This window comes from Cloeon dipterum, chromosome 3 (assembly GCF_949628265.1).
Source record: "Cloeon dipterum chromosome 3, ieCloDipt1.1, whole genome shotgun sequence".
NCBI lineage: Eukaryota > Metazoa > Arthropoda > Insecta > Ephemeroptera > Baetidae > Cloeon > Cloeon dipterum.
Genome location: NC_088788.1, coordinates 25,172,936 through 25,196,564, shown reverse-complemented (window position 1 = coordinate 25,196,564; position 23,629 = coordinate 25,172,936). Strand labels below are relative to the sequence as shown.

General features: G+C 39.4%; 3 protein-coding genes across 4 annotated transcripts; 2 read left to right on the top strand and 1 right to left on the bottom strand.

Moving 5' to 3' along the window:
• Positions 1–7,813: 7,813 nt before the first annotated feature.
• LOC135938467 (serine/arginine-rich splicing factor 7-like) lies at positions 7,814–10,615 on the top strand. Its single transcript, XM_065482109.1, has 5 exons — positions 7,814–8,023; positions 8,489–8,642; positions 8,699–8,899; positions 9,826–9,992; positions 10,224–10,615. The coding sequence occupies exons 1-4, from the start codon at positions 7,966–7,968 to the stop codon at positions 9,986–9,988; spliced, it is 576 nt and encodes a 191-aa protein (XP_065338181.1). The 5' UTR covers positions 7,814–7,965; the 3' UTR covers positions 9,989–9,992; positions 10,224–10,615.
• Positions 10,616–10,946: 331 nt separating this feature from the next.
• On the bottom strand, positions 10,947–14,464 carry LOC135938465 (fibroblast growth factor receptor substrate 2). 2 transcript variants are annotated; one of them, XM_065482106.1, is made up of 6 exons: positions 14,256–14,464; positions 14,130–14,188; positions 13,651–13,970; positions 13,038–13,559; positions 12,353–12,403; positions 10,947–12,279 (listed from the first exon to the last, which is right to left on the bottom strand). In XM_065482106.1, exons 3-6 carry the CDS (start codon positions 13,945–13,947, stop codon positions 12,037–12,039), a joined length of 1,113 nt encoding a protein of 370 aa, XP_065338178.1. In that variant the 5' UTR covers positions 13,948–13,970; positions 14,130–14,188; positions 14,256–14,464; the 3' UTR covers positions 10,947–12,036. The 2 variants fall into 2 exon arrangements, with proteins under 2 accessions (XP_065338178.1, XP_065338179.1); XM_065482107.1 differs by lacking the exon at positions 12,353–12,403 and having other exon boundaries at positions 14,256–14,454.
• A 2,754-nt stretch (positions 14,465–17,218) lies between these two features.
• LOC135938466 (uncharacterized) lies at positions 17,219–22,691 on the top strand. Its single transcript, XM_065482108.1, has 6 exons — positions 17,219–17,377; positions 19,915–20,329; positions 20,572–20,761; positions 20,818–21,004; positions 21,870–22,235; positions 22,317–22,691. The coding sequence occupies exons 2-6, from the start codon at positions 20,235–20,237 to the stop codon at positions 22,478–22,480; spliced, it is 1,002 nt and encodes a 333-aa protein (XP_065338180.1). The 5' UTR covers positions 17,219–17,377; positions 19,915–20,234; the 3' UTR covers positions 22,481–22,691.
• Positions 22,692–23,629: the final 938 nt, after the last annotated feature.

The window sequence follows — 23,629 nt, the reverse complement described above, 5'->3', positions numbered from 1 at the left end:
CGCGAGTGCTGTTCACTCCGCTGGACCACTTGGATGCCGCTCGATGGATGTGTTTGGAGAATTAACCTGCGCTCGTGCTTTTGCGGCCGCTGCATCGGTATAATTTGCGGAGTTCACGGGAAATCAAATAATTCAAGGGGCGCACACGTACAAATGTGGGTTGAATGGCTCTCCAGAGTGAATTAGCCACTGAAAATATCGACAGCCCCGAGTTCAACTCATCCTAGCATAAGTGGTTTAAAATGCAACTAATTCATTGATCAGCTGCCACCAGAAAATCATTATTCTCGGAATATAGCTGTAGGCTTCAAGTATAAAAATTATTGAAAATTATATAACATGTGAAGTAGCTTATACTTGGAGTTTGTTCAATTCTCATTCAAATGAAATCTTACGTGTATAAAATTTATTTACAAAGAATTGTATTAAAACATAGTTCATGCTAAAAATCAAATATCTTTATAGACACTGCACGAGTCCCAATATCACAACCAATCACAACTACCTACCAAAACATTTCGATTCTCAGCTAAAACAAACGATCTAAAAGAAAAAAGTCTATAAAGAATGTTAGGCAAATTCAGGTTCTGCTTTTTTTAAAGATAAAAACCGTTAAAAACAGTCACTTGATTTTTTTTGCAAATGCACTTCGTTTTTAAAAATTTGCTGGCCTGCTTTATGTGTTTTGAAATATTTAGTAGAAGATAAAAAGTTTAAATGGATGAAAAATTAGTTTCGGTAGAAGTTTATTATGTTTCAGGGGAAATTTTCCTGGGAGATAATGAAAAGATAAGAATTTTCACTGAAGTATCCTTTCTTGTAAAAGGCACAAAAGGATTATATTGGCAGAGTCCGGAAACAGTGCTATGATGCGGGGTCCGAGCGTTTGACCCAAACTTCAGCAAGCGCACAACAGTGGCACGATTATTTAGCTCAAACTAGATTTGCTGATGTATGTTATGAGAAAAACGGGGCTAGTTAGCGCGTGTTTCGTGGGCAACTCTGTAATCTAAACGTCGGGCACATGACGCCTAGGGCCCAACACACATTGGCTAGCTGCTGCTGCTGTTGCTGCTGCTGCGAACATCCATCTGTAATTTACACACGCCACAATTGATGCATATATATACGTGTGGCACCACGTAATGTGTAATGGACGTGTGGTAATGATTGAGCGGCTAGGAGCGCACGTTATGAGCAACGAGGCGCGAGCCATCTGCCATTTTCGTCGGTGCGCGGCCAGGCGAGTCGCGCGTCTATCCGCTGAAATTATTGCCATACATTGCGTTGGCATTATTATCATTAGCGCCCCTTGCGAATAATGCAGCCGACCGTGACCCCTTATCTGCAGCACCAAACAAAAATGACCGAGTTTATTGTTTCACCCTTATCTGCCATGTTCTCCCTATACGACAATGCGCTGCGCTGCCGGATGTTCTATTGTTGCATTATTTGGTTTAGTTCAGCGAAGTTGTTGCGTTCATTTTGTGGGTTCGCAACTCGATTTTAGTCTGCATGGTAGCCTCAAAATTGCAAATTTAGTATCCTTGGAAAAATCTATAGATTTTTAGGATTTTTGTTATGCCTCACCCCACTTACCAAATTTCGATTTCTTAAAAATCGATTTCCGCTCTTAACTTTGAAAATATTGTAATACAGAGCAGGAAATATTTACTCATTTCTAACTAAGAGGAAACTGCTGTATTGCATGATTCTAAAAGTATGTCAAGTGTTGCAGTCTCATTTGTGCAACTGCGTATAATTTATCCTGCTAAAATGCACACTTTGCATTTCCACGAATCGCTGAAAAGCGATTATAATGGGTCGCACTCTGGCACTACACCTGAATGAGTACCCCTTCTGTATTTAGTTCAACAGCTTCATAAACGAACACACGCCGCGAGTTGCGTACGTTAATTACTAAATGTACATATTCACGTGCAGCCAATGGAAGTAGTGCACAAGCCGTTCGAGTCTGCAAATGACGTTTGCCAGAGAGAACTTCGTCAATTAATTCTAGAGGTTAAATCAAGGCAATTTTTCTGCTTTCCGTCCTTACACGCAGGGCTGAGAGATTAATTAATGCGAGAAAGGACCGCACACGGACGGAATGCGGGTCGCTAATTGTGAGCGTGGTCAGGTCGCCCGCATTTCCTCGCACAAACGAAACTGTTTTATAAAACAGGTATGCGCACTTAACATTTTTCACGCCTTTCGACCCGCTCTATTAGAGAATTTTATTCTAATTCCGAATGTGCGTGCGATATCTCCCTCTCTCTCTACCCTGACCCACCACAATGGAAAGCGGCCGCCCGCATTGAGCGCAACCAAAATATGATCTCACACCGCGGTGTAGCTTTTTTTATACAATGTGCTCGGGCACTTGTGCTGCCTTGTTTCGAGGATATCTGAAGCGCATGGTACGTTCGTAAACACAAAAGGAGCTTTGTGCCGTGAAAATAGAGTGGTGTTTAGAGTATTAAATAAGCGCAAGGCGCAAAAAAGGACGGCGCGACGGCGGAGAGAAAATTGAATGCAAACGTGGAGGCTCAATCTCTGTGGTAAAGAGAGCGAATTTGCTTTACATTTCCGCAGAAAGAGAGAAGGGGTTATTTGTGGCTTTTTTAGGCGTCTGGGCTGGAAAAATCTTTTTTAAATTTTATAAAGTATAAATACTAAGCTTGCCGATAAAAATTTTTCGGGAAGGTCGTGACTTAATTAAAGTTGATAATATTTTAACATAAATTTTTTCAAAATATTTGGGCTTAATACATACCCTTTCTAGTTTAAGTTTATACCCAAAAGGAATCTCAACAACGACAGTTTCATAGAGCTGAAAATCTTTCCCTTGTAATTTTACTAATATGCCTAACACATTTCTCAAATTCATCATAGAGGTCATATTATATCTTTCAAACTAGAAGCCTCCAGAATTTTTTAAATCTAGAAAGTAAAACACAAATTTACCTAATGATAAGTAATTGCATTCAAGATTATTTCCACTTCTGGAAACTGGTGGAATTAATAAAGTCAAGGCTTAACCAGCTCTTTAATTCAAATTTTTTTATGTATTTTTGTGCTTTCATCTAATTCATCAATAAAATTCAACACAAAAAGATGTATGAAAATTTAAAATCGAACATATATTCTGTAGCTGTGAAGACTACACTCTAATTCAATTATCTAAATTTTCAGCCGCGATATCTTGACAGTCGAGGAAATAGTGGCAAAATTTCCACGGGAGCAATAATTATCTCGTCATGTATCTTCTGCAATCGCTGTCGCTCTCTCAGCCGTGAGCGGCGCGATTTTCCGCAAATTCACGTCACCGCACTGAAATGAGCCGCCGTGAGGTTGGAAAAGGAACAAAATGCGCCTTCATTATTGTACGTATATGCTCTCCCAAGAGCAGAGCGTAGCATCAAATGATTGTTCCGTCTTCTGAAAGCGGCGCTGCTTTTGCATTTTGCTAGCAGGCAAGCTCTAAACACGGAGAAAACGTATACACTATTTAAAGCCACACGCTATGCGGTTTCATCTTCGCAGTGCGAGAGTGTTTATTGTAGTTACTGCAGCGCGGCACGAGCTGTGTTATGCCGTGGAGTGTATTCACAATTAAACTTCACTGCTCGCGCATCTAAAACTGCTCTTGTAACGATATGATTTCATACCTCACGCGAAGATCTAGATTCTCCCCGGATATGGAACAAAAACAGCAGCACTGCCACCGCAACAATGAGATTGATTTGATGCAATTAAACCTAGCTGCGTGAAAATTAAATAACACGCAATCTTACCCATTTTTTGTAATTTTCTATACTGTTTTTGCAAGTTAATCATCAACAATAAATGAGAATACAAATGAATAGGCATGTGCAATTTGCTAAAAGTTCTGAAGTACAAAATTGACCAAAAATACTTATTTTTTGGGAATTTAAAATTGAAAATTATCTTTTCAGAAATTTAACAAAATGAGTGTAGCCAATCGTTATAAGCGGCAAGTGAGACCAAATCCTCAGCAGATTGTTTCAGTGAGATGACTTTTTTGCATCCAAAAGAACTACCCATGTGGACAAAAATAAATTTCTTTAAAAATGTTTACCATTTTTTTGTCTAAAACCTATTATTAATTTGTTACTATATAAGCTAGATGTTAATTCAATTAAACATGAAAGGGTTTTTCTTTTCTTGAGCTCAGACGCAAATATAAAGACGTGTTTTACAATTTTAAAGACATTAGCGTTTCATATTGCATTAATATCTAGAGCACCTCGAGAATCACATTCCAACAGTTCATGTGGAAATGTCTTGAACCATAATTTATATTCCACACATTTCTTACAGCTTGCTTTGCACTGAAATGGTATTTTGCCTCGCAGCGAGAGGATAATACAATGATTACAGTATCATTCTATCGATGAAGAATTTATTGTTGTTTTAATTACGCATTTACTATTTCAGCAGTAACATTTTTATGTAGACATTTTGAAACTATTCTTCAATTTTACTGGCCGTTTTTAGCTTGCAAAAGCTGAGAGTTATTTTTCTTCTTGGGTCACCTGATCTTTTAGGGAAAGATTGGAATTCTGCACCTGCTGAACGCAAACTTTTGATTTAATGGCAAACGACTCTCGCGAAATCTGCTTGCGAGTTTTCGGCAAGGTTGTTGAAAAATAACAAAACAGGAGATAATCACGGGTTATAAATAGGCAGCAGATGACCGTTGGAGTTTGCATTTAGAGATTATGTATATCCCATTTCTCTAAAACCACCGGCAAAAAGACCTTACATTTGAAAACGGATTTCATTAAAATTCGAGGCAGTAAGTTGCGCAATTATAATCGGCTCGCGAGCGAGAGCGACGGAAGGATTGCGCTGGCAGGTATAAAACCACTAAAATTATACGAGCGCGTTGCTTTTGGTTGGCCGCTCACTGTCAGGAGACACCTGCCGCCGAGCTTTTTGGAAGTAAAAGGAGCGCCCAGGCTCCTCATTACCGGCTTCATCTCTCTCCTGCGTCAGCGCGGCCGGGGCGGAGGCTGGAAATTTGCACCTGCTTCCCCTCTCCTCCGTCCGCTGGCCGCCGCCGCGGCGCGAGTCCCTTCTGGCGGACCGCCCGCCTCGCCTCGTCCTCGGCGTCTTGTCTCCGCCGCCGCCGCAGCCACCGCCAGCTGCAGCATATTTCCATTTGGTCGGCAAACAACGCTCACCGCACCACAAAACAACATTCTGCGCCCGATTGTTGAACTCTCTGACCCCGGCTCGTTCCAATTAATCGCGGTTGGGCCACTTGAGTACCACTCACTCACTCACTCACTCACGAGTACTCCTGTAGTGTCAAGGGAACATTCCTGAATCAAAACATTTCAGATAAAAAAGTGACAAGTACATATACTAGAGAAAAAACTAACCATTTTAATTTAACTGCATAGAAAAAGAAGGAATAATGGATTTTTTTATCTATTTTAATTAGAGCTTAACAAATTGTTGATGGATGCAAATAAAGGCATACGAGGTTGTCATAATTTTTCTGCTGCATATTATAAATTTAACTGGTAGCTTTCAAAACCACGAAATCAAAATTTTATCTAAATGTTGTACTAATTGTCCTTCTGGTTGAGACTTGAGATGCCATTTTTCACCTTCAGCAATTTTTTATTAAGTCCTATAGGGTTAATTCCAAAAAATGTCCGAATATCTAACCCGGCCGTTGGCTTGGATTTAAAAATACGTTCAGCATTTCAGGGGTTTTTACTGGTTGCCTAATGACGGAAATGACATAAAGGTGGTTAATTAGCTCAACTGGCTGGGAGGTGCACCGGCGCCGACTCGCCACTGGCTGGTTTTCGCACTTTTCCAACGTATTTAGAAACGAATGTCTGACGTTTCAATAAAAGACCTCGGCGCGGGGAAGCGGAAATATTGACAAACTGGGCCCAAGCTCCTCTGCGGCCACTTGGGCCCCTCATGTTATCCCTGCGCAGTGTTATTAGGACCCAGTGAGCTCGTAGCCCAAGGGATGTACTGAGCAGAGGTTCTAAAATAAATAATTATAAACATTTTTTCCTTAATAAAGAAGACCTACCGGGCAAGCTATTTTTAATAAGGAGTTATTGCAAAATAAAACAGTGAATTTTAAGTTTAATTTAACTGATGCCTTTGTGTCCCATACTCTTGATGTTCATTTATGCGAATTCAGGGTCACGACAAAAACAGACTATCTCTGAGAGATTCATTTTTACCGCGTTCTAGTATATTTTGTCGTTCAATAAATTGAATACATGTGCTACGTCATTCCATAGTAATAACCTCAATATCTGACAAAAGCGAGGATCCGAAACTCATTCGCTTCCATTTTTGCAGCGCTCTTGAAGAAATTCCGTGGCGAACGTTGCTCAGCACTATACCGACCCTTACGTAAGCTGCTAGTCTTATGTGGCGAATGATATTTTACACATCTGCCGCCTACACGCGGCTGTCGGATCATTGAGTTTCAGGTATAAATTGGAATTCAACAGGGTGCTTTGTTGTTACTGGCATACGGCACGCATTTTCCTTTCCATTCCAGCCGCGAACAATGGGCAGCTGCTCACGTTTATCAAAAGATAAAGCACACTACGCTATACCTGCCGTAGCATAGCACACTATACACACACTTCTTCGCAGCACGTTTCAGGTTCCTCTGCTTTCTGTCTGTGAGTGGTGTGCGGCAGATGTGGGCGGCAGGGGAGGCCGCTGCAGTGCCGCCGCACATAAATAATGATAAACGGCAGCTGGCGACCGGCTCTCATTCGATCCCAAAGCCCAAAATCCTCCGATGCTCTGCAGCAGCAGCCTATTTACGTGTTGAACGAGGCGGCACGTCTCTCGCGCGCGCGAGATTCATTTTTTGCCCAACACGCCGACGTCAAATTTTCGTCTTACGCTGCTCTTTCCCTTTCTTTCCCTCGCGCGCGCGACTTTTCACTGACGCGCTGGATTGATTTTTCCGCTCTTGCACTCAATTAGCATATATTTTAATACTGCGCGGCGCGTTATGGTGTCGAGTTCAATGGCAAGATAATGCACTGCAGGAAAGTTAGCTCCCTTGGAACTTTTGCAATTTATCAGAGCGAGAGGGCTGAAAGCATATATGCAGGTGTGCTTGAGAGACGCCACACTTTGTGAATTTCTAATTAGTTTCGGGAAAGGACACTGGCAGTGAAAGTGTACCATGTTGTATATATATTTGTTACAAACAAGAAACGTCTCAAGTGATTTCCTGCTTTTTGTAGGGTTGAAGATTACTGGGTTGAAATAAAAGAAAAAAAATCGTGCATGCATTTTACCCTAAAATCAATTAAAAATCCCATATTTAACTCATCTGAAAATTATAATTTAACGATTCTTGGGACGTTAAATAATTCGAGTAATTGAAGATAATTATACTTACTAGCATCAAATTTTCTTCTTCAGCGAGCACACTTTATTTATATTTAATTGTTTAATGATTTTCATGGAAAATATTTTTGCTCAATAATTAAACACACAGCTTTGTTATTTGTAGACATTTTTTTATTATTGACTGTCTATTTCCTCTACAAAGCGCAAAGCGTTGATTTTGGTGAGCGAACTTTAAAAAATCACAAAAATTCCATAAAGGCATTTAAAAAGTTAATGAGAGAGTTAAATTAAAATATATCCTCATGCACACACTATACTAGCATGCTTCTTTGCGCAAAGAATTTCAAAGCATTTGCGCCTAATAGAAAAGTGTTAAATTGAGCCGCCAGAGTGTGTGACAGACCATGAAAGAGACGCTCAAGAGCTTCTGTTTTCTCCCACTGCTGTTGTTGGGGTCGAAAAAGAAGCGTCCCTAACCCAACCTGGAAATTTAGCCGACTCCATACGCGGCATTTTTCACTTTTCACCGTCAAATAAAGGATTTTCAGGTCGAAGGAGCCGATTTATTGCCAGCAGTAAACCATGTCGCGGCATCGCGAGGCTGCAGTCGTTGATTGCAAAGTTTACGTTGGAGATTTGGGTGAGTAAATCGTCGTCGCATCAGTTTGCTATTTCGGGGACCTTGAATTTGTGGCAAATACGCACTTCCTCCCCTGAAGATTTGCCGTTAAAAGCCGGGCCCTATAAAACTAGTCAATCTATTCGATAATTTTCCATCAGATTGATTGAACTGGCGAGAAAGAGATTACTTAATTCATCAGATTGATGTGTGATATCTAAATGGGAAAGTCCATTAGAGAAGTGGCCACAAAATGCCGGGTCAATAAATCAATTATTATGATACGCTCAGTTGATGCATTGCAATATTTGTTTACATTCGTTTAACATAATAACATAATGTTATATCTTATGTGTGTGGTTTGATGCTATTTTGGCAGAGAACCTTATTGCATTACATGTATTATATAATTCAAATTTTAATTCTGAACAGTCATGCTGCTCTGGAATTCGAGAAATTCATTACATATTTCTTATCTCGTTTCAGGATCTAATGCGTCCAAACAGGAATTGGAAGACGCGTTTAGTTACTACGGTCCATTGAGGAATGTGTGGGTGGCACGGAATCCTCCTGGATTTGCTTTCGTCGAGTTCGAAGACCCCAGGGACGCAGAAGACTCAGTCCGTGGCCTCGATGGAAGGTGAGAGTCATCAAAAATGCCCATCTATTCATAATCTCATCGGCGTCTCTCCTCAGGACAATTTGCGGACGGCGAGTCAGGGTCGAGATGTCTAACGGAATGAGCAAGTCGCGTTTCCGTGGCGGAAGCAGCCGCAGGGGCCGCCCGTTCCACCCGGAAGACAGATGCTACGAATGTGGCGAAAGGGGGCACTACGCAAGAGACTGCTCTCGCTACAGCCGCCGTGGAGGTGGAGGAGGAGGCGGAAGCCGCCGCAGGTATGGACCTGACTAATGCTCTGCTGGCCCAGACTGATGAGAAATTTAAATTAATCAGCTCTTCGTTCAAATTATTATTGAATATTATATTTTTTGTGTCTCAGGTAGAGTGGGGACCTGGTAGGCCTTGATACTCATAATTTTTCATTTGAAATTTGAATTATTATTGTCCATTAAAATTTAAATTCAAAGTAATCAGCATTTTCCAAGGCCTGATTTTCAAAGCAGAAGTTCTGGTCCCCACTTGACTATGGAATATGCAGATGAATTGGTGATAATTCAATGCTGTGTTACCTTTATAGGCAGCGCGGCTGAAGTGTTCGACCTACCTTCCGCGTGTAAATTTGAAATCTGCGCTCTTGAACGAGACAGAACACGAATGAATTCGCCTTGTGCATCTCTCCGAGTCCTCTCGCGAGTTTTGCGTCTTTTTGTGCGAGCGCCACTGCGAGACAGACTGCGTAGTCCTTCCTTACTAGATCTTCTACTTAAAAGAGATCAGCCAGTCCGTCAGATGCGTCCTTCACTTTCACTTCAGCTCTACAAGCCCCGATCAATGCTGACTGACAGATTCATGCAAAAACCACGCAGACCCTGAGTGTCCTGTAAGGACGGGCAGCATTCACATTAAAAAAATGATGTTTGATTTTAACAAAACGCGAGATTCAATTTCTAAATCAACCATCCCCTTTAATGAGATTCAGTCACACCCCCTTATTAACTCTTTTGTTGCAAACCTTTGACATCTGAAGTTAAGTCGTCAGGGAATCTGTTCACTTCGATTTCTACGCTGTCTCATCTTGATTAGATTTTATTATCAAAATCCCTCGAATCGAACACTCACTAGGAGCCAAAACTTGCAGTCTAACAAAACCAGGCGTCTTTGTCCATCGACTGACTTTGCTAATTGTCCCCTCTCGTTCTAGGTCGTACTCGCGTTCTCGATCCCGCTCACGCAGCCGCAGCCGCCGCAGCAGATCTGCCTCAAGGTCTGCATCCAGGAGCCGCTCCAGGTCGCGCTCTGCACGCCGCTCTCCTGCCGAGAGGAAGAGTCGCAGCCCAACGCGCTCTAAATCAAGAAGCCGCTAGCCAGGTAAACAAAATATTCCTCCTGACTACACTTTTCTTCCAATCGCAACGGGCTGTCTCTCTTAATCTGACCCATTTACAATTATAAATCCAGTGAATGGATTCAATATGATTTACCTATGTTCCTTCACATCAAACTATGTTGCATCCACATTGTGATTCATCTATGTAGTTCAATAGTAGAGATCTTGAGTACAATACCGAATCATCACTTTTTTTGTTTCATTCGTTTCAGATTTTGACCTCACTGAAGCAAGCTGGTTTGGACATGCAATTCCATTTAATGCGTCATAAAATTAGTTTAGGTTTGCAGTTTTTAGGACGTCCGCTTAATTATGATTTTACGTACAACGCTTTTGTAACAAATGATTGCACCAGGTGCTTTTGTTCAAGTGTGTACTCTCCCTAAGACATTGGTAATCATGATAATGAAGAGATACCAGTATCCTACCATACTGTAACTATGATAAAATTGTCTAGACTCTAATGTTTGAATTTAACTACTTCAATCATAACCAAATTGCATCACTATGATGGGAGAAGTAATCCATTTTGCCTATCAATAGTTTTACATGTTTTGGTTTTGGGAATCAATAAATATTCCAATCACAATCTATCACAAATTTACTACCTATCTTTTATTGCATTTCCTGTTTCCTTAGATTAGGTTAATATCTCTATAAGGCAAATGGGTCACATGGTTTGCAGATAGAGCTGAACGCAGCTGATACTTGGTTATATTTAAAATGAGGAGTAATAATGCTTTTTTGGAAAAGATAATATGGCGAGTAACTTGAATAAAACAGTAATATAGGACTTCAAAGTTCAAATAGGTGAATTGCTGAGGAATAAAATTTGTTAATGGGCAGAAAAGCCCTGAAAGCCGTATTTAGGCGAGGTTTCCACCTTGCTCATTCAGTTTGCAGGGAAAGTATGTAATTGATAGAATTTCATGAAATTCATGATTGGATTGAGCTGCACATTTATTTCGTTTCTAATCATGTCAATTTCATATATATTACAGCCATAGAAAACAAATATACAAAATGTATGCAGCATAAGCATGTATAAATAATGGCCGGTTGCAGAACAGGAGTGTATTCGATTATTAATTGCGCTTTAAAAACGTTCTGCTTCATTTGGCTATTTTGCAACCAGCCTCACATCTCTTTGGCAAACACTTTTATCACGGATTACACGAAGTTGGCATTTTGCTGAGAGGGTCCAATGCACTCACACGAGGACAGTCGTAGTGAACACACCGCCAGTCTTGCAGACTCAATGTGTCGATTTTTAATCCACAACAGAAGATTATTATCTATTGTTCAAATCGCTCAGTGCTGTAATCAGCGTCAAAACAGAATAACTAAAGCCAAGAGCTATAAAGCTTCATAGTAAAATCATACTGAATTAGAGAAAACGCAAGATGTCAAAACAGACAAATTTTTCAGATTTGTACTCTTTCAAACTAAAAATAAATAAAGGTTAAAAATAGCAAAAATTGGTTTTGCCTAATTGGGGGCGGATTACGGCAACGCAACCTTGAAAGAATATGGCATCCCTGAGCACATGGATATCATTGTAAGTTTCAAGGTCAAGCTAAAAGCCTGCCGTAATCCGACTCCAATGCAATGCGATAACATACATATCTAGCTGTCACATAGCCCACCATGATATCAACATCAATTCTTGATTCCATTGAAATGTTCTTGACACAAGAGCTGAAGAGATTCTCCTTTAAAAATGTGCGTTTATGAAAATCTTGAGCATTTCACGTGTTAATACAGAGAAACAACAAATTTCACATGTTAAAAGTAGAGTCTAATTCGCGAAATGCTGGGACGCGGGTCCCTAAATAGAAAATTAATTTCCTGTTAGGCCTGGAAGAAAATCGGCTGCTCATCAAGTGATGACAATCACAGGTCGATAACTTAAAATAACAAACTTAGACTTGCGAATCATCGCCCGTCTGGGCACTGACCACCGCTGAGACCAAAAGTAACCGATTTCTGAACGACACCTTTGTACGGACCCTCGTCTACAACTGTTTACTCGCCAGGCAACACCTCAGTGATGGATGAGCTGTGCCTTGTTTTTCGCAAGCATTTCTGATCGATACTGGACAACGCCGCTGTTTTATCAAAGTCAATGGATGCGTAGCCAGTCGCTCCTTTAGGAGAGTTGACCGCAGTCGGGGTGGAAACCAACGAGTTGGCTGGCGACAATGGAGTCGACTGCGAACTCTCACCACCACCATCATAGTCCAGCTCTATGTAGTTCACTCTTTTCTCCTGAAACCCAGAGAATATTCAGGATGAATTTCACGCTTACCAACGGCTGCAGCTTTTCAAAAATTGACATCACCATATTCATATAAGAACCGTCCTCTTCTAAATCAATTAAGTTCGACAGCTGCTGTTAAGTGAATAACGTTATCAATAGAAGGAAAAACTTTGTGCTGAGTTTATGTAGTTTAGATTTTTTGTGCTAAAATTGGTATATTTTTGCTCACTTGTATAAAATGCTGTATGCCCTCTCCATAATTGCCAGCTCATTACAAATTATTATTTGTATTAATTATTCAATTAAAATACGCAATTGAATGTATTTGTTTGATTTTTGAAAAATTTGTCTTTATAGAGCTCCAATGTCTTCCACGTGTGAAATATGAATTTTTCATAAATATTTATTAAAAACAGGAGATCAAATTTTCACAGCTATAATATTAAAAAGAAAAAAAATAATATACAATATACGTAATTATAGCTTCATTTTTCAGGTATATTTAATATAAATGCGATAAGAGTCCTTATCACTGCAATCTATCTGTTGACTTAATATTTAAATAAAAAAAATCAATGCTTAGCAAAATTACAGAAAATTCAACTTGTTTGGTATAAGCCAGATAAAAGCAAAATGCAAGTCCCAGCTGGGTTTGTCACACATTGGAACAGCAATTTTTAATCAAGTTATCAAGTATCAGGCGACTCTGCTTGTTACCCTGATTTTAAATATCCCTGAACTCTATCAAATAAAAAGATTATCACACCTCTTCGAAGGTTTCCGTGGCCGGCATGGTCTTGAGTTCCAGACTCAAGTTGGCGTAGAAGTGAGGGTCCAGCTGTTCCGGCACGTCCAGCACCTGTAACGGAGCTCTGGCTGGCACTACCTCTTCAGGAGTGACTATGGCGCCGACGTTCATGTACAGGTGTGCCTCCTCCGTGAAAATGTTCACCGCCGTCGGCGTAGTTGGAGTTCTGACTAGCTCCTCGGTGATGCTGTTTCGTGGCACTCTCTCCACCATTTGGCCCACTGGGATGTCGTTGGCGTAGACAGCAGAGCCATTCCGGTTGGAAATCACGGGCACCGATGTCTGCGGACTTAGCATGCCAAGGGAGTGCCGATCAAAGGTTACCGACCGGCTTGTGCGGAGGGGCTCCAGGTAGTTAGGTTCGCTCAGACTTTCAACCATGGGACTAAAGGAGTGAGGAAGGGTAGACGGCGGGGATATCGTTGGTGCTGGTAGGTCTCTAGACAGTGTGTCATCTGGACCAAGGGTTTGGATATTGAGCTGAAATGAGAAATTAGTTTGTAGGCGATTTCCGAAATTTGTGCCACTTTAAATAAAATGGTTATCAAACTAGAAACAACTATTTTAGTACCTGCAACAAATTAAAAAGCTGCTCAGCCCTTTGGCATTTGAAGGCATAGATTCCAGGGCCAGTGGCGCACCGCCGACCTGACTCGAAGGTAAATACGTCCAAGTCAAAGCCATAGCGACGTAGACACCGTAGAGGCCACCGGACAGGATTTTTAGCGTGCTGATACAAGATCAGCTCCTGCTCAGTCACTTCTAGCTGCCCCGAACATAAAACTTGGCCAGCATCATCCAGGTTCATCACCCGGAAAATGTTTGCGTGGACGTCGTTGATGTCTGGTTTGCTTGAAATGCAACCCATTTGTCATCTAAGGCTGACTCATCCTGAAATTTAAATAAAATATAATTTTAAACTGTTTAAAATTCCTGAGGCGTGTGTCAACTTTAAATATTTGTCTCCAACAATTTAAACAAGAAAAATGATGACACGCAATAATTATGGAGGGCAAACAGAGTATGTAAAATTAAATTTGACAAACTCGCCTTCAACTCGAAAAGTCGCTGCTGATTCGCGGAATGGAAATGATGGCCCGCAGAATTTCCTGTTTAAGAGAGCATCATTGTTAGTTAACGCTCATTAAACAAATTGCACAGAACTACAGAACGCACCTGAGGGCCACCTTGATCAGCATGACGGCAGAGCTACTTGTCCAGAGATTGGAGCACCGTGCAAGGCATAAGATTTTCCAGAAATTGTAATGAACAGGTGGAAAAAACTCGAATATTCGAGGTAGAAATTTCGTCGCCGCCCGTAGTTTGCGTCCGCAACAGGAACATACACAAACAGTGGGGCCACCTTGATGGCATTGGAAGATTGGATGAACTAAAACAGTGCTCATTGATTTACCAACCAAACGATAATAATTGGCTCCAAACCCAAGGGGGAAGAATAATGGGAATGGGAAACTGTTGAGTAGAACAAACGCAACACAGAACCCATCCTACTTCAACAACGACGCTGTTTTACACTGATATTAAACAATTGACGTGAATCTCTTCCAGTATAACTGCTTAGAGTTCCTGCTTACTAAAACCTCTCGTTTTCTCCTTTAAAAAAAAACACGGAGAAACCTATTCTGTAGAGAATCTGCATGGTGGTCGGAACGTCGGGAGTGAGGATTTAGCTGCGTATTTTTCTATTGCAGCAAAAGGTTTTTCGTGCACGCTTTACAAAAGCAAGCAAAAGGAAGAAAATGAAATCATAAATTCACGAAATTCATAATTTAATTTTACGCATATATCACGCCCTGTAGTCAACTTGACTTTTATTTGGTTGTTTTGTCTATTTTTATGAAACAGGAAAAAACAAGACATTAAATTTTTCACAAAATAGACTGACAAAATTTTTGAGCATATAAATATCCTGGTTGATATTGGAGCGCGAGTCACCATAATATAAACTGTATTAAATATTACTGTATCCTAATTATTATTGCGACAATTATACGTAATATAATATCCGTAAATTTCATATCGGCGGCGGGCTATGAAAATAACGAGATTATTAAGCAATATTATACGCTTAAACTTTTTAGCGCTCATTTATATCAAAATGAACTGGCCTGCTTTAATAATATGGTTGATTTTATACTAAAAAATTAGGCAACAATAATAAGTATTTTTTGTTGCTGAATTTCTTAATATAAAATCAACCATATTATTAAAGTAGGCCAGTGTGACTGTTAAGGCGGTTAAGGCCATGTACTATATGTTTTCACTTCCTGTAAATGTAAATTTTGTAGTTGCATTTTTAGCAAGCTGTATTAAAAATTAAAAACAGTTGAAATAAAGCCCAGAAAAAAGCAAAAAAAAGAGAAAATTTTGAGAGCACTTTTGTTGGAATCGTGGAGGAGACTGAGTTATGTTAGTTTTGAAATTACCATCGACTTATCTAAAGATAACTTCACTTTTACGAGAGTAAAATAAACAATATTTCTAATAGATTTGTTAATATTTTTAACCTTCCTGCACGTTGTTTATTGTGTAAATGTTGTAAAGGTTGAGACAAAATCCTTTTTTATCTTCCGATTCTCTTTGGAAATATCAGAGTTATGTGTAAATGATTTTGACGTTTTTTTAAGAGTGAAGAAATCAGAGAGAGGGAGAGAGAGAGCACTTATCTACTTCTATAAAAATTGTCAAGGTTTTGATCCCGCTCAGATTGGCGTGCTAAAAGAATTACAGGAATACAGCATTAATATCAACATTCAATTAATAACAATAATTTTTTCATCGCTTTTCTCTATCATTTTTACTTCATCTAACTATAAAGTTTAAAAGGTAGCAAGAAGCGAAACTTCACGCCGCAGAAATATATCATGTTAGACCATTATTTTTCAAAAAGGGCTCCATTTTTAAATTGCAATAATAATTATTAATCCTTTTTACATCAACTGGAACTTTGATATTATAAAAAGTGTATGTTGATAAATTTTTTTCAGTTCGTACATTGATAAAAAAGTGTTATAAAATGTTCATAAATTCACATATTTTTTGTTTTCTGCCTCAAATGAAATTTGTAGGAATAATATATTATAATGTTTTCTAGTTAATAGATAAATAAATTTGGTATATAATTTGTTAAAATACAATCACATTTGATTAATAAAAATGCAATAACGCAGCGCGAAATATTAATTTACAAGCATAAAAATGCTGGTTCTTGTTTTTTAAATTCATGAAATTCGAGACATAGCTTCTACTATAAATATGATAAATATTGTACGGTTTGTGACTTGGTGATGTTAGGAATACCATCATACCAAAGATATAATAAGACAATTTTTGTAGACAGTTTGTTGCAGAATGTTGCTCGAGGAAAAACGAAGATAATGCCTTCACAAAAATTGACTTCATACTTTATTTTTTTTTATTTTTTTTTTTCGAGCCGTTAATGCAACACGCTGGTAGTCATTAACAAGTATCGTTCTCTTTTTAAACAATGGTTTTTTCCATACTCTATTTTCCAACGCTGGTTTCGTGTGACTCAATTTCTAAAAGCAGTTCCTGTGATAAGAGAACACTTCTTAGAAAGACTCCTCTAAAACAGCATTATACGCCGAATTTATTTTGGTTGCCGTGTTGCTACTGCTTGGCAACAGTTTTTGGCTAACCTTTTACTGCTCTCTGTTTTCGCACACATTTTACAAGCAAGTCTTGAGTAAGCAACTCACTAGTTCTCCCAAAACAACGACTTTCTGATTTCCCTACCGCACGTTAGCAAACATTTTCGCGGCCCACACATTAGCTAGGCCAAACGCATTAATTAGCTAATCACGTGTTTTTTTAATGAGGTGATTGCACCGCTGGTTTTATTTACAAAGTGCGCAGTTCTCCAACTCTCGTGAGCGAGATACAGACAACAAGAGAGAAAAAAACAAAGTCAAGAGCAGAGACGCGAGTACATAAGCGCACAAGTGGAGCGACAGAGGGTTATGTACTAAACGCACGTTTTACATAAACACACAATGCTAAAATATACATGACAGGCTGCTAGCTTTACTAATAATAATTGCGGTACTTGTTAAGTTGCCATCGCCCCTTCGCCTGCGCCGCACCACGACCAGCGCGCGCTGTGTGTATAAATACAGGGGCGACAGAGTGCATGCGTCAGAGAGAAACTCTCTATCGGCACCAGAGGAGCTCCTCGTAGACAGTCAGGCGACCACATCAAGCGGTTGAGGTCGAAAAACGACGCAATTTCAGTTGTAGCCCGCTCTTTTGTTTTATGGGTGAGTCAAAATTACTCATATCAAGTTATTTGGTCCTAAAACTCAGTCTGACGAAATTTTTACCACCTTGGGTTCGAAAGTGTGTCAGACTGAAAAATATAGGACAGGTGAAGTGGCAGGGCGGTTGGTGCTTCATTTCATTAAATCACACTTTTCTTGATTCTTCTTTCCAATTTATATATAGGGTATTTTATTTGAAATTTCAATGCAGCTCTGTTCGATTTTTATCACGTTGTCACGAGGAAGTGAGTTAGAAAAATTCCCCTTAGAGCACCAGCTATCCGCGTCACGTTGCATGCAGAAATCGATCCCGGGGGTTTGTTGATTTCCACGAAAAGCCTCCCCTCTGGCGCCTGCTTCATTCTCCACGACCAATTATCGTCGCACGTACACATGCAGAAATAATCACTCCTCCGCATGGCAACCGTCGATAATGAATAATTGCACACTTGCAGCAGCCTTGGCGTGCTCTCTTGTTGCGAGACAGTTTAAGTGCGCTCGAGAAAGAATCGGGATGAATCGAAAGCCGCGCGCGGTTGGCTTATCTCGCGCGCGCCGCGAGTATTGATTTTCCTCTTGACAATCAGGTGTGCGCAACTTTTATCCATCTGTGCTGACGGATATGGGTCCAGAAGCCATGTTTGCCATTTCCGCAAATGTTTTTTATGTTGAGCAAACCGCTCATTATCAGCTCGCTGCAACGATGACGCGCGCGTCTGTTCTCGACACTCGATGCCTGCTGGCAATTAATGGCATATGGCTATTAATATAGCGGTTTATGGAAATTAGCAGGTTCGAAGCACTGTTTACATTTCAATGGCGTCAATTCACTATTAAGTTTAAAAAATAAGGAAAATATTATCGAAATGATTGGGAAAGATTTAAAACATATTATAATAATGATTGTGTGTCTCAACGATCAATTTTGACACAGTTTCACTTTAGAGATTTTTTTTTCAAATCTGACACGATTTCAATGCTATTTAAACTACACGTTAGTTTTGACTTTCACCACAACTAGCAGATTAGCAATTTCTTGTTGAGCTATAGATGCAACGAGTACTTTGCACTTTTACTGTGCATGAAAGAAACGCGATATGTTTGCTTGTAGCTTTGGTTTCCAAATTATCTTTTCAAACTAGAGTACTTATAGATTGTTAGCTCATTTTTTAGATAACAAAACCCTCGTTTTCAAAAGTTTTGTAAGAAGTGTGATGATAAAAAAAGAGCACACATGAAGAATCCGTGGCTTATTTTCTTTCAAAACAACTTTTTCAGGGATGTGCGCAATTCCTTTAGAACGTGCCTTATCAGTTGTGCTGGCTTGGATTTGCCCCAATTATCTGAACAGTGCGTGACTTTGACGTCAGCGGCGGTAGAAAGGTGGCTAGCTGACTCGCACGTCACTGGGCGACAATGTAATTCTCATTCGCGGTGGCAAAAAATATAAATACACACTTCCAGCACATTCACATTGAGCCGCCGTCGGAGCAGCCACTCAACTCTTGGGTCTCATTTTCTGCGCGGTTGCATGTTCGTCGGTCACATCCCAATTTTCGCCAGAAATAAAAAATGATTCATGCGTCATTGAATATCTCCGGAATTTTCATTCCGTTTCCACCTGTCAGGCCACTTGCAATTAAAAGTGAAAAGTGCTTTAGCCCTGCGAAATGTGTGACGTCTTTCGAAATGCTGCATTGCACGGTCAAGGCCAGTGTGCTAATGTGCACACATGCTCCGGGCTTGAGTTAATTATACAGAACATGTATTTTACACAGCCTTGACAGCACAATAATCATTATTTTAACGCTGGACATATGGTGCAAAAATGAAATTGTACATTGTACGTCGTGCTTTTTGTGTGTTCTTACTAAATATTGATCATGCGGGAAGCCTCAAATCGTATTTTCCTCAGAGCAATAAAGACGCAAATTGCTATTAGAAACTAAGTAGCAAACTTACATCTCAAATATGATTCTTGTATAAACATTATAATTATGTTTTTTTACCATAAATGATAAATGGCTCATAATAGGTTAACCAGTCAACATTTTCATTTTGATTGAAAATAAAAATCTCCTATTAGTCTGTTAAAATATAAAAACTTCAAAATTTTATTTCAATTTAAACGTTAAAATATAAAAAATATTATTTTCCCCTTTCATTAGAATTGTGTTTGATAATTACTCATTGTCAGCAACGCCTGATCTCAATCCATTGGTTTTGAACTTTCAGCATTGAAAATAAGATAATAATTCTATCGGTACGAACTTTGCCAAATGAAGAAGTGGAGCGAGTTTTATGAATTCTTCAAGATAATGTGAAATATTTGAACTATCGCACAATCAATTCTACCCTATTAAATTAAAAAAATTAGTAAAAGAGAAAAAACTCTCAGACATTTCCAAGTGTGCTAATCTGCGACTTTTAAAATCGAAAAATAAACAGGCGATCGATGTTCCCAGTAATTTTATAATCCAACAGTATGCTAACAAAATGAACAGATGTTTCATTGCGATGACCATTTTAAATTGCAGATCCAGAGGACGATTGTCATCCATCGTCCAGCAGGAGGTCCGTCGGCGCCTCCAGCAACTCTTCGCAGCTGCCCAAAGCAGTCGGCTCGAGCAAGACGGCGCCCGCGGAGAATGCAGCGCCCACGAGCAGCGCCATCATCATGGCCTCTCCGGAGGATTACGTGCCCTCCGTCGGCAGGTGGGGCTGCGAATGGCCAAGTTGACTCGCAACGCCCCACTCGGACGCGCCTCATGCTAAGGGCCTAGACTGGCCCCCGGACAGACCCCTGCCACTGCCTCAGTGGTCAAAGTATGCGCCGTTGGCTTTCTGCGTCACCACGATGGAGGCCTACGAAGACGTGGCCTCCAAGGTCGAGCTGCAGGTGCAGAACTTGCTGAAGAAGCACAACTACAACACTGTCGGCAATTTCGTAAGGTATGCGGAATTATAAATAAGGAAATAATACATCTTGTTCAAATGCTCAAACACAGTGTTTACAAATTTTAAAGAAAAATCTCATCTGACGATACTTTCCTCAAAAATATATTTTTTAAATATGGGGAATAATTAAAATTAAGATGATTTGCTTTTTTAATTTTTATAATTCGTTGCAATGAGAAAGGAGCAAATTATTGTTATGCAAAGTAGGTATTGACTGACTTCCAATTTTATTTTAGGTTTTACATGGGATTCGAATCTAGCGGATTCACTCAGCTGGACCAGTTCTTCCGGGAGTACTCGCCACCAATTACTCCGGATCACCACACGTGTGTTGGACTCGGCTTGGAGCTGCTTAATAAACTGTGGTGCCTTGAATCCTCGTATGCTGGTCTTGCATCAAAATTCTACGTCGTATCATGCGAAGAGGTGAGAACGACCTGCATTAACCAAACAGCCTAAAATACAAATTAACATTTTTGTAGGCGATCGAGAACGTCACACGGTACACAGGTAATGGACCTCCTCCTGTCCAGCTGGCAGAAAAAGAGCACATTTTGCTGGCAATGAAGATCCAGATCGACAACAGGACTGGATTTCTGGTTCTGGACCCAGGCTATCACGTTGCAAGAGCAGTCACTATTATGGCGGATAAGAAGTATCCTCACACAGGTATCAGTATTCTTGAATGGTTTTTTAAATAAAGAATAAGAAAATTTTCTGTAAATTGTAAAGCTATATAAAGTGTAAAAAATTAAGATAATTTTTAATTTTGGCCATAGCAAAGGGTTCATTGAGTGTATGGCTCATGGATTTTAGTACATAACAATCTATCCTTACAATGTGCAATAATCCAATCAGGATCCAGAAACAGTTAAATTTCAAATTTTGCCAAATTTCTCGGAAAATTAAATGGTTTGTCATCGACTTTTACGCTTGCTTCAATTCCTCGTCGCGATCTATCCAATGGGGTACGAATTAAGAGGTAATTGTCCCTTCTAGTGATATAAGTCTTATGATTTTCAAAGCGGAGACAATGCTCGCCGCTTGATTTGCATGCAAATTTTGTTGCAAATTTAACCGGCACTCTTAGTGAATTTTAGCTTATTCCCAATTTTTAGGGGGCATTTCAAGTAAAGGTAAAAATATTTTTTAACAATTTTTTTTATATTTGAAAAGTGCGACCACTCGAGGTTGTTTTCATGTTGAATATAATTAAAACCAGGCTTCATCCTCGTTGTCAAATTAAAGAGAAATTCGTCTTCTTTATTTCTCGACCAGTTTCGACGTCACCAAGTACGTCCTAATCATGAGTTACAATTACAATCAAATAACAAACAATACAATAATGTCACATCTAAAATCATATAAATTCCATACAATTTTTAAAAAAAAAAAAAAAAAAATTTTTATATACAGCTTTACTTAAAACTTTCTTTTTTTTCAACAATTCTAGTATCTAATATCTGTTCTAATTTTCAACAATTTTATTTGAAAAGACAGGTTTTTTAATAAGTTGCAAAAAATAAATTTTAAGGTTGGTTCACCCAGAAGAATGATGAGGCTGGAGTAAAAGAATACAACTACGAGTTAGATCCTACGGGTCGATACCTCATTTGGAAAATTCACGAGACAAACCACCGTGGAGAAAACAACGACTATGAAAGCCTCATTTACGTTGAACAGCCCTTCCTGTGTGCAGTCCAGTGCACTGAGAGACGCAACTTGGTCTACAACTTCAAGAGTCTTCTCGCCAGAGACACCAAAGGCCAAGTCATTGCCGGCCTCTACTTTGACCTCACGCAGAGTGATAAGGTCACGATTTTCTGCAAGGATGACGAAGGAAGTAAGCTGAGGAAGAAACTCAACTTCTCCGTGTTCTCTGGAAAAGCCTTACCCGCGGGTAAAAATACTCTTCTAATTAAAACACCAAAGCTGTATTTTCAATTGCTTCTTTTTTCCTCACGCACTTCTTTGTTCTCAGAAATTGAAGAGTTGGTTGAGGATTGTGGCAGTCAATTGGGCATGCTGGAAGGTGACCTCTGTAATCTGCTTATCACCTTGGCAACAATCGTAGAGAACAAGCAGTTTGTTCAGCAGACACTCGCCATCAACGATATCGTCAACAACATTGCTGCCGAAAACTAAAAAAAGAAAGAGCATTATGCAAGCGTTTTGTTTCAACATTTTTCAACATAGTTTCTTTTACGCGTTGATTACCACGTGCATTTGTAATATTTACGAATAACATTCTTTTGATATAGTATCATTTCTTTTGTTTCTTAGAAATTCACTGCTCTTGGTTAAATTGTCTATCATCGGGTGCAATAAAAAATTGAGTTGGAAAATAAACCAAAAACTGTGTTGGTTTATTTCAATTTTCCAGACATCCTTGAACTTATGCACTATTGCTAGAAAATTTTATTCATAGAAAAAAATTGTGATCAACCATTAATAGCATTCGATAAAATACCCGTGCTAAAATCAGCCAAGAGTATAAAATGAAAAAAATTAAAAAGAGACGCACGCGTTGGTAGCACGAACTAGCCTTTATTTTCATAGGAAAAAGAAAACACCGTATAACCGATATAGCACAAATAAAATATTATTTTACATGCATCCTAATAAATGCACTCGGATCTTTTGACAATTAATGAGACAGGATCAATGAATCCTGAAAATTTAAAAGTGCATACCAACGAGAACTTAGTAAAATTTTAGCGGCCTGTTGTCGGTCAAAAGCAGGCGCATGAGAGGAGCGCAATTATTGGAAACTACCTCTGGACGCAAAGAGTGAACCAAAGACTACGTTTTTGATCCTGAAGAAAAAAGCTTGCTGAAGTCTCTCTATGTCACAAACTCAATCTTCGTCGTCGTTCTTCTCACGGTGAATTAATAGTCAGGGGCCACATTTAATTTTATTAAATTTTAACACTCCTCGTGAGGTCTATTGGAGGTGGGTGAGGGTTGTTGACTCAAAGCATGCTACGTGCAACTTCTCTGTTCCAAATCATTTGGAAGGCAAAATAAGAGCGGTTGAATGAATAACTAATATGCCCTTCAGCAGCCTTAAAAATTTAGCACGTCTCTATATATAACTATGGTAATTACGGTAATTATCATGCCTGACACACTTGATAAATATTTATTGTATATTTATATTGTGATCAAGTTAAGAAAATGCAATTAAAATATTTCAGCGTTCAATCATTTCTGAGGTCAGTTTACTTATTATATTGGTTAGGCAACAAGAGAATATGATAATGCAAGCAACCTATCGCTTGTGCGCCTTTTTAT

Bases quoted from the DNA above. Each gene is read 5' to 3' on its own strand.
- LOC135938466 (XM_065482108.1), top strand. From the start codon at position 20,235: ATGGAGGCCTACGAAGACGTGGCCTCCAAGGTCGAGCTGCAGGTGCAG. The intron at 20,762-20,817 runs GTGAGAACGACC...ACATTTTTGTAG, and splicing joins ACGTCGTATCATGCGAAGAG to GCGATCGAGAACGTCACACG. The intron at 22,236-22,316 runs GTAAAAATACTC...CTTTGTTCTCAG, and splicing joins TGGAAAAGCCTTACCCGCGG to AAATTGAAGAGTTGGTTGAG.
- LOC135938465 (XM_065482106.1), bottom strand. From the start codon at position 13,947: ATGGGTTGCATTTCAAGCAAACCAGACATCAACGACGTCCACGCAAAC. The intron at 12,404-13,037 runs GTGTGATAATCT...TTCACTTAACAG, and splicing joins CCACGGAAACCTTCGAAGAG to CAGCTGTCGAACTTAATTGA. The intron at 12,280-12,352 runs GTGATGTCAATT...TCTGGGTTTCAG, and splicing joins ACGGTTCTTATATGAATATG to GAGAAAAGAGTGAACTACAT.
- LOC135938467 (XM_065482109.1), top strand. From the start codon at position 7,966: ATGTCGCGGCATCGCGAGGCTGCAGTCGTTGATTGCAAAGTTTACGTT. The intron at 8,024-8,488 runs GTGAGTAAATCG...ATCTCGTTTCAG, and splicing joins AGTTTACGTTGGAGATTTGG to GATCTAATGCGTCCAAACAG. The intron at 8,900-9,825 runs GTATGGACCTGA...CTCTCGTTCTAG, and splicing joins GGAGGCGGAAGCCGCCGCAG to GTCGTACTCGCGTTCTCGAT.